Below are 17,091 nucleotides of genomic sequence, written 5' to 3'. Positions count from 1 at the left end.
ACTTTTGAATTCGAGCCATCGCCCTACAACTTTTTCCAGCACCGTCTCTTCACAAAAAAACCAACATTTTAGTAGAATTAGGTGCCTGCATAGTGTCTGCATCTAAATTTTAGGTCCATGTTTTATGGTATTATTCATTGGCCCAGCTCCAAGATGAACCTCTTCCCACCCAGCAACACTGAAATTGTGCCGTACAGGAACAGAATCTTAAAATTCATTCCTTAAATGCAGAGCATTGCATTCATGTTTGTCCATGATATGCTTGTTTTAGATGAGACTTGAGGCTACGTTCACATGATCAGGCTAAAGAAACTCTGATACTTTTCCCACCATTAATTTTCAGAATTCATGCTTTTTTTTGTGTTTTAACATGTGGTCCTAATACTCTACCTTAGGCATCTATAGGACAATAATTGGGATGGGCATTCCATCCAAAAACACTATTCGAACGTCATATCTAATTAGTCGAATAATCATTGAAAAATCCGTTCCTTAGCCAGCGGTTTATTTCAATAGGAAAGACCGTGGTAACGCTGCTCTGTGCCGCATGAGCGGAGCTCCTTACCTCTGACATCGCTGCCAAACTATAAACATGTCATATCTTGATACATAAACCACATTTTTTAATGACTAATTCCTTCCCGTCAAATGATCTTAAAACTGTGTTCCGTGACACATAAAAAGTTTTATTTCTAATTTGTACTTAAGTTGTGTGTGTTCTCCATAGACCGTACATTCTCTAAGATCTCTGAGATCCGCCTCCGATGCTGAATACGACACAGTCATTTCTATGAAAAGCAGGGAAATTTACACCAACATAATAGACGTGCACATTAATCGGCATGTTAAAGATACAACGCCTAAATGATTATTCAATAATCATAACCCGTCCCTAGATGATACAGTTGTCTCTATGTGGGAACATAATGTACAAAATGGATCAATCATGTTCTATTGAGGAACTCATGATTGAGACCATTAACTCCCTAGATATATAAATGTTTTTAGTATTAGGCTAATTTTCCCGCTGACTTCTATTCAAAGGGTTATTTTTGCAAACAATGGAGTTAATCAGGATATTCTTACGTCCTGATAAGCTTCAGCGAGAAAATCAGAACACTACCTTTTTTTTATTAAAAGGTCTATGGGTACATCTTATCTTGCCTATCTGTGGTATATGATGTTCTCTACTGTTGCTGACGAAACACAAAAGTATTTTTTGAGAGGGCAGTCACAGTCAGACTCTTGACATTATGTGAACTGTCAAAATCGACAATGTAGCTGTAAATTTAAACGTGTCTGTAACATTAGCCCTAGTGCGCCCACAAATGGATGTAGAGATTCACACCGTGTCAGCAGTCTCCTCTCCTTCAGTGTGTTCACCATATCGATTGTAGAGCTCCATGTCAGACGGAGCACTCTCCCCTGCCTCCTCTTCATAGTCTGTGTGGTAGTCGGACTCATCTGGTGAGGGGGAGGCGGGCACATCAGGCAAAAAATAAGTAAGATATAAAAGCACATTTGTTGGTTAAAATATGTGTAGTGAAGAAACAGGGTGGAGAGATCTGAGAAAACTGTTGCATTGCAGATATTTAATGTGAAAAAAGTTACAATTACACAGGTTCTGCTTTCCATCAGCACGTTTACACTCCGTCTGTGTAAAGTGCACACACCAAATTAATAGTGCAAAATTTCCCCTGCAGTGGGGGAGCAGAAATCCATGTCTTCTTCCATGTGAGACAGATTAATTTGCTTAATAGAGTGTGACGGGAAAACACAAACCCATTGGAAAAACACAGTGGAAAGACAAGAGAACTGGAAAGACAAATGGTAACTGTGTAGCTTCTCCCAGATACTGTGTGATATCTTGAAATTGTTGGGAGTGTGTGTGTGTTGATAAAATTACCGTCCACAAGAGCAGATTTAACAGGCTCGATGCGGGACACAATTTCTGCCAGGTCAGTGAAGGAGGCATTGGGACACGTCACCACCTGAAAATCACACAAACATATTCACACACAAGAAACTGAAGCTGAAAATAAACTGAGCCAACAAACTGTTTAAGAGAGACTCTGATTAGTATCGGCTAATTAATCAGTTTTGCTGTGGTGCATCTACGCCAGCTGCCCAGTGTCAACACCTCATCTGTTAATTACAGCGCGTTGCACTGAAAAGCGTATGATGACGGCTTAACGGGCACTTTCTCTGAGGAGAAAGTAAAACTGATTTGTACTAAATCTTCTTTTGTCTCCATTTGAGCAAAAATGAAATGAAAAATGTCACAGTATATGTCATCCAAAATACTAAAGTATGACTCTTTTGTCACATTTTGGACCACATACAATACTATGTGGATTATATAGCATGGAACTCAATTAAATATTTTTAGTTTTTGACCGTTTTTGGACGACATACTATTCTATGATGTTTTAGTGTCAATTAGGACAACATACAGCAGGAAGAGACCATTGAGTTGGTGTAGTGGTAAAACGCTTGCCTTTCAGACAAGAGACCGGGGTTCAAGTCCTGTTTGGAACAACTATTCTCTGCAACCTTGGGATGTATTGTTGTCATTTTGGACGACTTTTTTGACCGATTTTGGACGACATACTATACTATGACTTTTTTTACTTATTTTGGACAACATACTATACTATGACTCTTTTGACCGATTTTGGACGACATACTATAGTATGACTTTTTTTACTTATTTTGGACAACATACTATATAGTATGACTTTTTTGACCGATTTTGGACGACATACTGTGTTATGACGTTTTTGACCGATTTTGGACGACATACTATAGTATGACTTTTTTGACCGATTTTGGACGACATACTTTAGTATGACGTTTTTGACCGATTTTGGACGACATATGTTGGTATGACGTTTTTGACCGATTATGAACGACATACTATACTATGACTTTTTTGACCAATCTTGGACGACATACTATATAGTATGACTTTGTTGACTGATTTTGGACGACATACTATAGTATGACTCTTTTGACTGATTATGAACGACATACTATACTATGACTTTTTTGACCGATTTTGGACGACATACTATACTATGACTTTTTTGACTGATTATGAACGACATACTATAGTATGACGTTTTTTACTTATTTTGGACGGCATACTATACTATGACTTTGTTGACCGATTTTGGACGACAAAATATACTATGACTTTTTTGACCGATTTTGGACGACATACTATAGTATGACTTTTTTGACCGATTTTGGACGACATACTATATAGTATGACTTTTTTGACTGATTATGAACGACATACTATAGTATGACTTTTTTGACCGATTTTGGACGACATACTATAGTATGACTTTTTTGACCGATTTTGGACGACATACTATACTATGACTTTTTTTACTTATTTTGGACAACATACTATACTATGACTCTTTTGACCGATTTTGGACGACATACTATAGTATGACTTTTTTTACTTATTTTGGACAACATACTATATAGTATGACTTTGTTGACTGATTTTGGACGACATACTATAGTATGACTTTTTTGACCGATTTTGGACGACATACTGTGTTATGACTTTTTTGACTGATTTTGGACGACATACTATAGTATGACTTTTTTGACTGATTATGAACGACATACTATACTATGACTTTTTTAGGTGATTTTGGACGACATACTATAGTATGACTTTTTTGACTGATTTTGGACAACATACTATATACTATGACGTTTTTGACCGATTTTGGACGACATACTATAGTATGACTTTGTTGACTGATTTTGGACAGCATACTATAGTATGACGTTTTTTACTTATTTTGGACGACATACTATAGTATGACTTTTTTGACCGATTTTGGACGACATACTTTAGTATGACGTTTTTGACCGATTTTGGACGACATATGTTGGTATGACGTTTTTTACTTATTTTGGACGACATACTATACTATGACTTTTTTGACCAATTTTGGACAACATACTATATAGTATGACTTTGTTGACTGATTTTGGACGACATACTATAGTATGACTTCTTTTACTTATTTTGGACGACATACTGTAGTATGACGTTTTTGACTGATTTTGGACGACATACTATAGTATGACTTTTTTGACTGATTATGAACAACATACTATAGTATGACTCTTTTGACTGATTTTGGACGACATACTATAGTATGACTTTTTTGACTGATTTTGGACGACATACTATACTATGACGTTTTTGACCGATTTTGGACGACATACTATAGTATGACTTTTTTGACTGATTTTGGACGACATACTATAGTATGACTTTTTTGACTGATTATGGACGACATACTATAGTATGGCTTTTTTGACCGATTTTGGACGACATACTATACTATGACGTTTTTGACCGATTTTGGACGGCATACTATACTATGACGTTTTTGACCGATTTTGGACGACATACTATACTATGATTTTTTTGACCGATTTTGGACGACATACTTTGGTATGACGTTTTTGACCGATTATGAACGACATACTATACTATGACTTTTTTGACCAATTTTGGACGACATACTATATAGTATGACTTTGTTGACTGATTTTGGACGACATACTATAGTATGACTTTTTTGACTGATTTTGGACGACATACTATGACTTTTTTGACTGATTTTGGACGACATACTATAGTATGACGTTTTTGACCGATTTTGGACGACATACTATACTATGACTTTGTTACTTATTTTGGACGACATACTATAGTATGACGTTTTTGACTGATTATGGACAACATACTATATAGTATGACTTTTTTGACTTATTTTGGACGACATACTATGACTTTTTTGACTGATTTTGGACGACATACTATAGTATGACGTTTTTGACCGATTTTGGACGACATACTATACTATGACTTTGTTACTTATTTTGGACGACATACTATAGTATGACGTTTTTGACTGATTATGGACAACATACTATATAGTATGACTTTTTTGACTGATTTTGGACGACATACTATGACTTTTTTGACTGATTTTGGACGACATACTATAGTATGACGTTTTTGACTGATTTTGGACGACATACTTTACTATGACTTTTTTGACCGATTTTGGACGACATACTATAGTATGACGTTTTTGACCGATTTTGGACGACATACTATAGTATGACGTTTTTGACCGATTTTGGACGACATACTTTGGTATGACGTTTTTGACCGATTATGAACGACATACTATACTATGACTTTTTTGACCAATTTTGGACGACATACTATATAGTATGACTTTGTTGACTGATTTTGGACGACATACTATAGTATGACTTTTTTGACTGATTTTGGACGACATACTATAGTATGACTTTTTTGACCGATTTTGGACGACATACTGTAGTATGACGTTTTTGACCGATTTTGGACGACATACTATAGTATGACGTTTTTGACTGATTTTGGACGACATACTATACTATGACTCTTTTGACTGATTTTGGACGACATACTATGACTTTTTTGACTGATTTTGGACGACATACTATAGTATGACTTTTTTGACTGATTATGAACGACATACTATAGTATGACGTTTTTGAACGATTTTGGACGACATACTATACTATGACTTTTTTGCCCGATTTTGGACGACATACTATAGTATGACTTTGTTGACTGATTTTGAACGACATACTATAGTATGACTTCTTTTACTTATTTTGGACAACATACTATACTATGACGTTTTTGACCGATTTTGGACGACATACTATAGTATGACTTTTTTGACTGATTATGAACGACATACTATAGTATGACTCTTTTGACTGATTTTGGACGACATACTATAGTATGACTTTTTTTACTTATTTTGGACAACATACTATACTATGACGTTTTTGGACGACATACTATAGTATGACTTTTTTGACTGATTTTGGACGACATACTATACTATGACGTTTTTGACCGATTTTGGACGACATACTATAGTATGACTTTTTTGACTGATTTTGGACGACATACTATAGTATGACTTTTTTGACTGATTATGGACGACATACTATAGTATGGCTTTTTTGACCGATTTTGGACGACATACTATACTATGACGTTTTTGACCGATTTTGGACGGCATACTATACTATGACGTTTTTGACCGATTTTGGACGACATACTTTGGTATGACGTTTTTGACCGATTATGAACGACATACTATACTATGACTTTTTTGACCAATTTTGGACGACATACTATATAGTATGACTTTGTTGACTGATTTTGGACGACATACTATAGTATGACTTTTTTGACTGATTTTGGACGACATACTATGACTTTTTTGACTGATTTTGGACGACATACTATAGTATGACGTTTTTGACCGATTTTGGACGACATACTATACTATGACTTTGTTACTTATTTTGGACGACATACTATAGTATGACGTTTTTGACTGATTATGGACAACATACTATATAGTATGACTTTTTTGACTTATTTTGGACGACATACTATGACTTTTTTGACTGATTTTGGACGACATACTATAGTATGACGTTTTTGACAGATTTTGGACGACATACTATACTATGACTTTGTTACTTATTTTGGACGACATACTATAGTATGACGTTTTTGACTGATTATGGACAACATACTATATAGTATGACTTTTTTGACTGATTTTGGACGACATACTATGACTTTTTTGACTGATTTTGGACGACATACTATAGTATGACGTTTTTGACTGATTTTGGACGACATACTATACTATGACTTTTTTGACCGATTTTGGACGACATACTATAGTATGACGTTTTTGACCGATTTTGGACGACATACTATAGTATGACGTTTTTGACCGATTTTGGACGACATACTTTGGTATGACGTTTTTGACCGATTATGAACGACATACTATACTATGACTTTTTTGACCAATTTTGGACGACATACTATATAGTATGACTTTGTTGACTGATTTTGGACGACATACTATAGTATGACTTTTTTGACTGATTTTGGACGACATACTATAGTATGACTTTTTTGACCGATTTTGGACGACATACTGTAGTATGACGTTTTTGACCGATTTTGGACGACATACTATAGTATGACGTTTTTGACTGATTTTGGACGACATACTATACTATGACTCTTTTGACTGATTTTGGACGACATACTATGACTTTTTTGACTGATTTTGGACGACATACTATAGTATGACTTTTTTGACTGATTATGAACGACATACTATAGTATGACGTTTTTGACCGATTTTGGACGACATACTATACTATGACTTTTTTGCCCGATTTTGGACGACATACTATAGTATGACTTTGTTGACTGATTTTGGACGACATACTATACTATGACTTTTTTGACCGATTTTGGACGACATACTATAGTATGACGTTTTTGACCGATTTTGGACGACATACTTTGGTATGACGTTTTTGACCGATTATGAACGACATACTATACTATGACTTTTTTGACCAATTTTGGACGACATACTATATAGTATGACTTTGTTGACTGATTTTGGACGACATACTATAGTATGACTTTTTTGACTGATTATGGACGACATACTATAGTATGACTTTTTTGACCGATTTTGGACGACATACTGTAGTATGACGTTTTTGACCGATTTTGGACGACATACTATACTATGACGTTTTTGACCGATTTTGGACGACATACTATACTATGACGTTTTTGACCGATTTTGGACGACATACTATAGTATGACTTTTTTGACTGATTATGGACAACATACTATATAGTATGACTTTGTTGACTGATTTTGGATGACATACTATAGTATGACTTTTTTGACTGATTATGAACGACATACTATAGTATGACGTTTTTGACTGATTTTGGACGACATACTATAGTATGACTTTGTTGACTGATTTTGGACTACATACTATAGTATGACGTTTTTTACTTATTTTGGACGGCATACTATACTATGACGTTTTTGACCGATTTTGGACGACATACTATAGTATGACTCTTTTGACTGATTTTGGACGACATACTATACTATGACTTTTTTGACCGATTTTGGACGACATACTATATTATGACTTTTTTGACTGATTTTGGACGACATACTGTAGTATGACGTTTTTGACTGATTTTGGACGACATACTATAGTATGCCTTTTTTGACTGATTTTGGACGACATACTATAGTATGACTTTGTTGACTGATTTTGGACTACATACTATAGTATGACGTTTTTTACTTATTTTGGACGGCATACTATACTATGACGTTTTTGACCGATTTTGGACGACATACTATAGTATGACTCTTTTGACTGATTTTGGACGACATACTATACTATGACGTTTTTGACTGATTTTGGACGACATACTATACTATGACTCTTTTGACTGATTTTGGACGACATACTATAGTATGACTTTTTTGACTGATTTTGGACGACATACTATAGTATGACTTTTTTGACTGATTTTGGACGACATACTGTAGTATGACGTTTTTGACTGATTTTGGACGACATACTATAGTATGACTTTGTTGACTGATTTTGGACTACATACTATAGTATGACGTTTTTTACTTATTTTGGACGGCATACTATACTATGACGTTTTTGACCGATTTTGGACGACATACTATAGTATGACTTTTTTGACTGATTTTGGACGACATACTATACTATGACGTTTTTGACTCATTTTGGACGACATACTATACTATGACTTTTGTAGGTGATTTTGGACGACATACTATAGTATGACTTTTTTGACTGATTATGAACGACATACTATAGTATGACTTTGTTGACTGATTTTGGACGGCATACTATAGTATGACGTTTTTTACTTATTTTGGACGACATACTATAGTACGACGTTTTTGACCGATTTTGGACGACATACTATACTATGACGTTTTTGACTGATTTTGGACGACATACTATACTATGACTTTTTTGACCGATTTTGGACGACATACTTTGGTATGACGTTTTTGACTGATTATGAACGACATACTATACTATGACTTTTTTGACCAATTTTGGACGACATACTATATAGTATGACTTTGTTGACTGATTTTGGACGACATACTATAGTATGACTTTTTTGACTGATTTTGGACGACATACTATAGTATGACTTTTTTGACCGATTTTGGACGACATACTGTAGTATGACTTTTTTGACTGATTTTGGACGACATACTATACTATGACTTTTTTGACCGATTTTGGACGACATACTATAGTATGACGTTTTTTACTTATTTTGGACGGCATACTATACTATGACGTTTTTGACTGATTTTGGGCGACATACTATACTATGACGTTTTTGACCGATTTTGGACGACATACTATAGTATGACTTTTTTGACTGATTATGAACGACATACTATAGTATGACTCTTTTGACTGATTTTGGACGACATACTATACTATGACGTTTTTGACTGATTTTGGACGACATACTATACTATGACTCTTTTGACTGATTTTGGACGACATACTATACTATGACTTTTTTGACCGATTTTGGACGACATACTATAGTATGACGTTTTTGACTGATTTTGGACGACATACTTTGGTATGACGTTTTTGACCGATTATGAACGACATACTATACTATGACTTTTTTGACCAATTTTGGACGACATACTTTATAGTATGACTTTGTTGACTGATTTTGGACGACATACTATAGTATGACTTTTTTGACTGATTATGGACGACATACTATAGTATGACTTTTTTGACCGATTTTGGACGACATACTGTAGTATGACGTTTTTGACTGATTTTGGACGACATACTATACTATGACGTTTTTGACCGATTTTGGACGACATACTATAGTATGACTTTTTTGACTGATTTTGGACGACATACTATACTATGACGTTTTTGACCGATTTTGGACGACATACTATAGTATGACTTTTTTGACTGATTATGGACAACATACTATATAGTATGACTTTGTTAACTGATTTTGGAGGACATACTATACTATGACTTTTTTGACCGATTTTGGACGACATACTATAGTATGACGTTTTTGACTGATTTTGGACGACATACTTTGGTATGACGTTTTTGACCGATTATGAACGACATACTATACTATGACTTTTTTGACCAATTTTGGACGACATACTATATAGTATGACTTTGTTGACTGATTTTGGACGACATACTATAGTATGACTTTTTTGACTGATTATGGACGACATACTATAGTATGACTTTTTTGACCGATTTTGGACGACATACTGTAGTATGACGTTTTTGACTGATTTTGGACGACATACTATACTATGACGTTTTTGACCGATTTTGGACGACATACTATAGTATGACTTTTTTGACTGATTTTGGACGACATACTATACTATGACGTTTTTGACCGATTTTGGACGACATACTATAGTATGACTTTTTTGACTGATTTTGGACGACATACTATACTATGACGTTTTTGACTCATTTTGGACGACATACTATACTATGACTTTTGTAGGTGATTTTGGACGACATACTATTGTATGACGTTTTTGACTGATTTTGGACGACATACTATAGTATGACTTTTTTGACTGATTTTGGACGACATACTATAGTATGACTTTGTTGACTGATTTTGGACTACATACTATAGTATGACGTTTTTTGCTTATTTTGGACGGCATACTATACTATGACGTTTTTGACCGATTTTGGACGACATACTATAGTATGACTCTTTTGACTGATTTTGGACGACATACTATACTAGGACTTTTTTGACCGATTTTGGACGACATACTATAGTATGACTTTTTTGACTGATTTTGGACGACATACTGTAGTATGACGTTTTTGACTGATTTTGGACGACATACTATAGTATGCCTTTTTTGACTGATTTTGGACGACATACTATAGTATGACTTTGTTGACTGATTTTGGACTACATACTATACTATGACTCTTTTGACTGATTTTGGACGACATACTATACTATGACTTTTTTGACCGATTTTGGACGACATACTATAGTATGACGTTTTTGACTGATTTTGGACGACATACTATATAGTATGACTTTGTTAACTGATTTTGGAGGACATACTATACTATGACTTTTTTGACCGATTTTGGACGACATACTATAGTATGACGTTTTTGACTGATTTTGGACGACATACTTTGGTATGACGTTTTTGACCGATTATGAACGACATACTATACTATGACTTTTTTGACCAATTTTGGACGACATACTATATAGTATGACTTTGTTGACTGATTTTGGACGACATACTATAGTATGACTTTTTTGACTGATTATGGACGACATACTATAGTATGACTTTTTTGACCGATTTTGGACGACATACTGTAGTATGACGTTTTTGACTGATTTTGGACGACATACTATAGTATGACTTTTTTGACTGATTTTGGACGACATACTATACTATGACGTTTTTGACCGATTTTGGACGACATACTATAGTATGACTTTTTTGACTGATTTTGGACGACATACTATACTATGACGTTTTTGACCGATTTTGGACGACATACTATAGTATGACTTTTTTGACTGATTTTGGACGACATACTATACTATGACGTTTTTGACTCATTTTGGACGACATACTATACTATGACTTTTGTAGGTGATTTTGGACGACATACTATAGTATGACTTTTTTGACTGATTATGAACGACATACTATAGTATGACTTTGTTGACTGATTTTGGACGGCATACTATAGTATGACGTTTTTTACTTATTTTGGACGACATACTATAGTACGACGTTTTTGACCGATTTTGGACGACATACTATACTATGACGTTTTTGACCGATTTTGGACGACATACTATAGTATGACTTTTTTGACTGATTTTGGACGACATACTATACTATGACGTTTTTGACTCATTTTGGACGACATACTATACTATGACTTTTGTAGGTGATTTTGGACGACATACTATAGTATGACTTTTTTGACTGATTATGAACGACATACTATAGTATGACTTTGTTGACTGATTTTGGACGGCATACTATAGTATGACGTTTTTTACTTATTTTGGACGACATACTATAGTACGACATTTTTGACCGATTTTGGACGACATACTATACTATGACGTTTTTGACTGATTTTGGACGACATACTATACTATGACTTTTTTGACCGATTTTGGACGACATACTATAGTATGACGTTTTTGACTGATTTTGGACGACATACTATAGTATGACTTTTTTGACCGATTTTGGACGACATACTATAGTATGACGTTTTTGACTGATTTTGGACGACATACTTTGGTATGACGTTTTTGACCGATTATGAACGACATACTATACTATGACTTTTTTGACCAATTTTGGACGACATACTATATAGTATGACTTTGTTGACTGATTTTGGACGACATACTATAGTATGACTTTTTTGACTGATTTTGGACGACATACTATAGTATGACTTTTTTGACCGATTTTGGACGACATACTGTTGTATGACGTTTTTGACTGATTTTGGACGACATACTATACTATGACTTTTTTCACCGATTTTGGACGACATACTATAGTATGACGTTTTTTACTTATTTTGGACGGCATACTATACTATGACGTTTTTGACTGATTTTGGGCGACATACTATACTATGACGTTTTTGACCAATTTTGGACGACATACTATAGTATGACTTTTTTGACTGATTATGAACGACATACTATAGTATGACTCTTTTGACTGATTTTGGACGACATACTATACTATGACGTTTTTGACTGATTTTGGACGACATACTATACTATGACTCTTTTGACTGATTTTGGACGACATACTATACTATGACTTTTTTGACCGATTTTGGACGACATACTATAGTATGACGTTTTTGACTGATTTTGGACGACATACTTTGGTATGACGTTTTTGACCGATTATGAACGACATACTATACTATGACTTTTTTGACCAATTTTGGACGACATACTTTATAGTATGACTTTGTTGACTGATTTTGGACGACATACTATAGTATGACTTTTTTGACTGATTATGGACGACATACTATAGTATGACTTTTTTGACCGATTTTGGACGACATACTGTAGTATGACGTTTTTGACTGATTTTGGACGACATACTATACTATGACGTTTTTGACCGATTTTGGACGACATACTATAGTATGACTTTTTTGACTGATTTTGGACGACATACTATACTATGACGTTTTTGACCGATTTTGGACGACATACTATAGTATGACTTTTTTGACTGATTATGGACAACATACTATATAGTATGACTTTGTTAACTGATTTTGGATGACATACTATGGTATGACTTTTTTGACTGATTATGAACGACATACTATAGTATGACGTTTTTGACCGATTTTGGACGACATACTATAGTATGACTTTTTTGACTGATTTTGGACGACATACTATACTATGACGTTTTTGACCGATTTTGGACGACATACTATAGTATGACTTTTTTGACTGATTTTGGACGACATACTATACTATGACGTTTTTGACTCATTTTGGACAACATACTATACTATGACATTTGTAGGTGATTTTGGACGACATACTATAGTATGACTTTTTTGACTGATTATGAACGACATACTATAGTATATCTTTGTTGACTGATTTTGGACGGCATACTATAGTATGACGTTTTTTACTTATTTTGGACGACATACTATAGTACGACGTTTTTGACCGATTTTGGACGACATACTATACTATGACGTTTTTGACCGATTTTGGACGACATACTATAGTATGACTTTTTTGACTGATTTTGGACGACATACTATACTATGACGTTTTTGACTCATTTTGGACGACATACTATACTATGACTTTTGTAGGTGATTTTGGACGACATACTATAGTATGACTTTTTTGACTGATTATGAACGACATACTATAGTATGACTTTGTTGACTGATTTTGGACGGCATACTATAGTATGACTTTTTTTGACTGATTTTGGACGACATACTATAGTATGACTTTTTTTGACTGATTTTGGACGACATACTGTAGTATGACGTTTTTGACTGATTTTGGACGACATACTATAGTATGACTTTTTTGACTGATTTTGGACGACATACTATAGTATGACTTTGTTGACTGATTTTGGACTACATACTATAGTATGACGTTTTTTACTTATTTTGGACGGCATACTATACTATGACGTTTTTGACCGATTTTGGACGACATACTATAGTATGACTCTTTTGACTGATTTTGGACGACATACTATACTATGACGTTTTTGACTGATTTTGGACGACATACTATACTATGACTCTTTTGACTGATTTTGGACGACATACTTTGGTATGACGTTTTTGACCGATTATGAACGACATACTATACTATGACTTTTTTGACCAATTTTGGACGACATACTTTATAGTATGACTTTGTTGACTGATTTTGGACGACATACTATAGTATGACTTTTTTGACTGATTATGGACGACATACTATAGTATGACTTTTTTGACCGATTTTGGACGACATACTGTAGTATGACGTTTTTGACTGATTTTGGACGACATACTATACTATGACGTTTTTGACCGATTTTGGACGACATACTATAGTATGACGTTTTTGACTGATTTTGGACGACATACTATAGTATGACTTTTTTGACCGATTTTGGACGACATACTATAGTATGACGTTTTTGACTGATTTTGGACGACATACTTTGGTATGACGTTTTTGACCGATTATGAACGACATACTATACTATGACTTTTTTGACCAATTTTGGACGACATACTATATAGTATGACTTTGTTGACTGATTTTGGACGACATACTATAGTATGACTTTTTTGACTGATTATGGACGACATACTATAGTATGACTTTTTTGACCGATTTTGGACGACATACTGTAGTATGACGTTTTTGACTGATTTTGGACGACATACTATAGTATGACTTTTTTGACTGATTTTGGACGACATACTATACTATGACGTTTTTGACCGATTTTGGACGACATACTATAGTATGACTTTTTTGACTGATTTTGGACGACATACTATACTATGACGTTTTTGACCGATTTTGGACGACATACTATAGTATGACTTTTTTGACTGATTTTGGACGACATACTATACTATGACGTTTTTGACTCATTTTGGACGACATACTATACTATGACTTTTGTAGGTGATTTTGGACGACATACTATAGTATGACTTTTTTGACTGATTATGAACGACATACTATAGTATGACTTTGTTGACTGATTTTGGACGGCATACTATAGTATGACGTTTTTTACTTATTTTGGACGACATACTATAGTACGACGTTTTTGACCGATTTTGGACGACATACTATACTATGACGTTTTTGACCGATTTTGGACGACATACTATAGTATGACTTTTTTGACTGATTTTGGACGACATACTATACTATGACGTTTTTGACTCATTTTGGACGACATACTATACTATGACTTTTGTAGGTGATTTTGGACGACATACTATAGTATGACTTTTTTGACTGATTATGAACGACATACTATACTATGACTTTTTTAGGTGATTTTGGACGACATACTATAGTATGACTTTTTTGACTGATTTTGGACGACATACTATACTATGACGTTTTTGACCGATTTTGGACGACATACTATAGTATGACTTTTTTGACTGATTATGGACAACATACTATATAGTATGACTTTGTTAACTGATTTTGGATGACATACTATAGTATGACTTTTTTGACTGATTATGAACGACATACTATAGTATGACGTTTTTGACTGATTTTGGACGACATACTATACTATGACGTTTTTGACCGATTTTGGACGACATACTATAGTATGACTTTTTTGACTGATTTTGGACGACATACTATACTATGACGTTTTTGACCGATTTTGGACGACATACTATAGTATGACTTTTTTGACTGATTTTGGACGACATACTATAGTATGACTTTTTTGACTGATTATGAACGACATACTATAGTATGACTTTGTTGACTGATTTTGGACGGCATACTATAGTATGACGTTTTTTACTTATTTTGGACGACATACTATAGTACGACGTTTTTGACCGATTTTGGACGACATACTATACTATGACGTTTTTGACCGATTTTGGACGACATACTATAGTATGACTTTTTTGACTGATTTTGGACGACATACTATACTATGACGTTTTTGACTCATTTTGGACGACATACTATACTATGACTTTTGTAGGTGATTTTGGACGACATACTATAGTATGACTTTTTTGACTGATTATGAACGACATACTATAGTATGACTTTGTTGACTGATTTTGGACGGCATACTATAGTATGACTTTTTTTGACTGATTTTGGACGACATACTGTAGTATGACGTTTTTGACTGATTTTGGACGACATACTATAGTATGACTTTTTTGACTGATTTTGGACGACATACTATAGTATGACTTTGTTGACTGATTTTGGACTACATACTATAGTATGACGTTTTTTACTTATTTTGGACGGCATACTATACTATGACGTTTTTGACCGATTTTGGACGACATACTATAGTATGACTCTTTTGACTGATTTTGGACGACATACTATACTATGACGTTTTTGACTGATTTTGGACGACATACTATACTATGACTCTTTTGACTGATTTTGGACGACATACTATAGTATGACTTTTTTTACTTATTTTGGACAACATACTATACTATATATGACTTTTTTGACTGATTTTGGACGACATACTATAGTATGACTTTTTTTACCTATTTTGGACAACATACTATACCATGACGTTTTTGACCGTTTTTGGACGACATACTATACTATGACTTTTTTGACCAATTTTGGACGACATACTATAGTATGACTTTGTTACTTATTTTGGACGACATACTATAGTATGACTTTTTTTGACTGATTATGGACGACATAATATAGTATGACTTTTTTGACCGATTTTGGAC

General features: G+C 34.2%; 1 protein-coding gene across 2 annotated transcripts in view; it reads right to left on the bottom strand.

Moving 5' to 3' along the window:
* The window catches only part of pnpla7a (patatin-like phospholipase domain containing 7a), a 48,184-nt gene that overhangs the window by 4,129 nt on the left and 26,964 nt on the right, over window positions 1-17,091 (bottom strand). For both annotated transcript variants that reach the window (XM_058617501.1, XM_058617502.1), the window contains exons 34-35: window positions 1,907-1,991; window positions 1,349-1,464 (exon numbers count right to left, since the gene is read on the bottom strand). In XM_058617501.1, the coding sequence (XP_058473484.1) occupies window positions 1,349-1,464; window positions 1,907-1,991 (201 nt within the window). The remainder of the gene's footprint in view (window positions 1-1,348; window positions 1,465-1,906; window positions 1,992-17,091) is intronic.

Source organism: Solea solea, chromosome 19 (assembly GCF_958295425.1).
Source record: "Solea solea chromosome 19, fSolSol10.1, whole genome shotgun sequence".
NCBI lineage: Eukaryota > Metazoa > Chordata > Actinopteri > Pleuronectiformes > Soleidae > Solea > Solea solea.
This window is presented reverse-complemented; position numbering and strand designations above follow the sequence as displayed.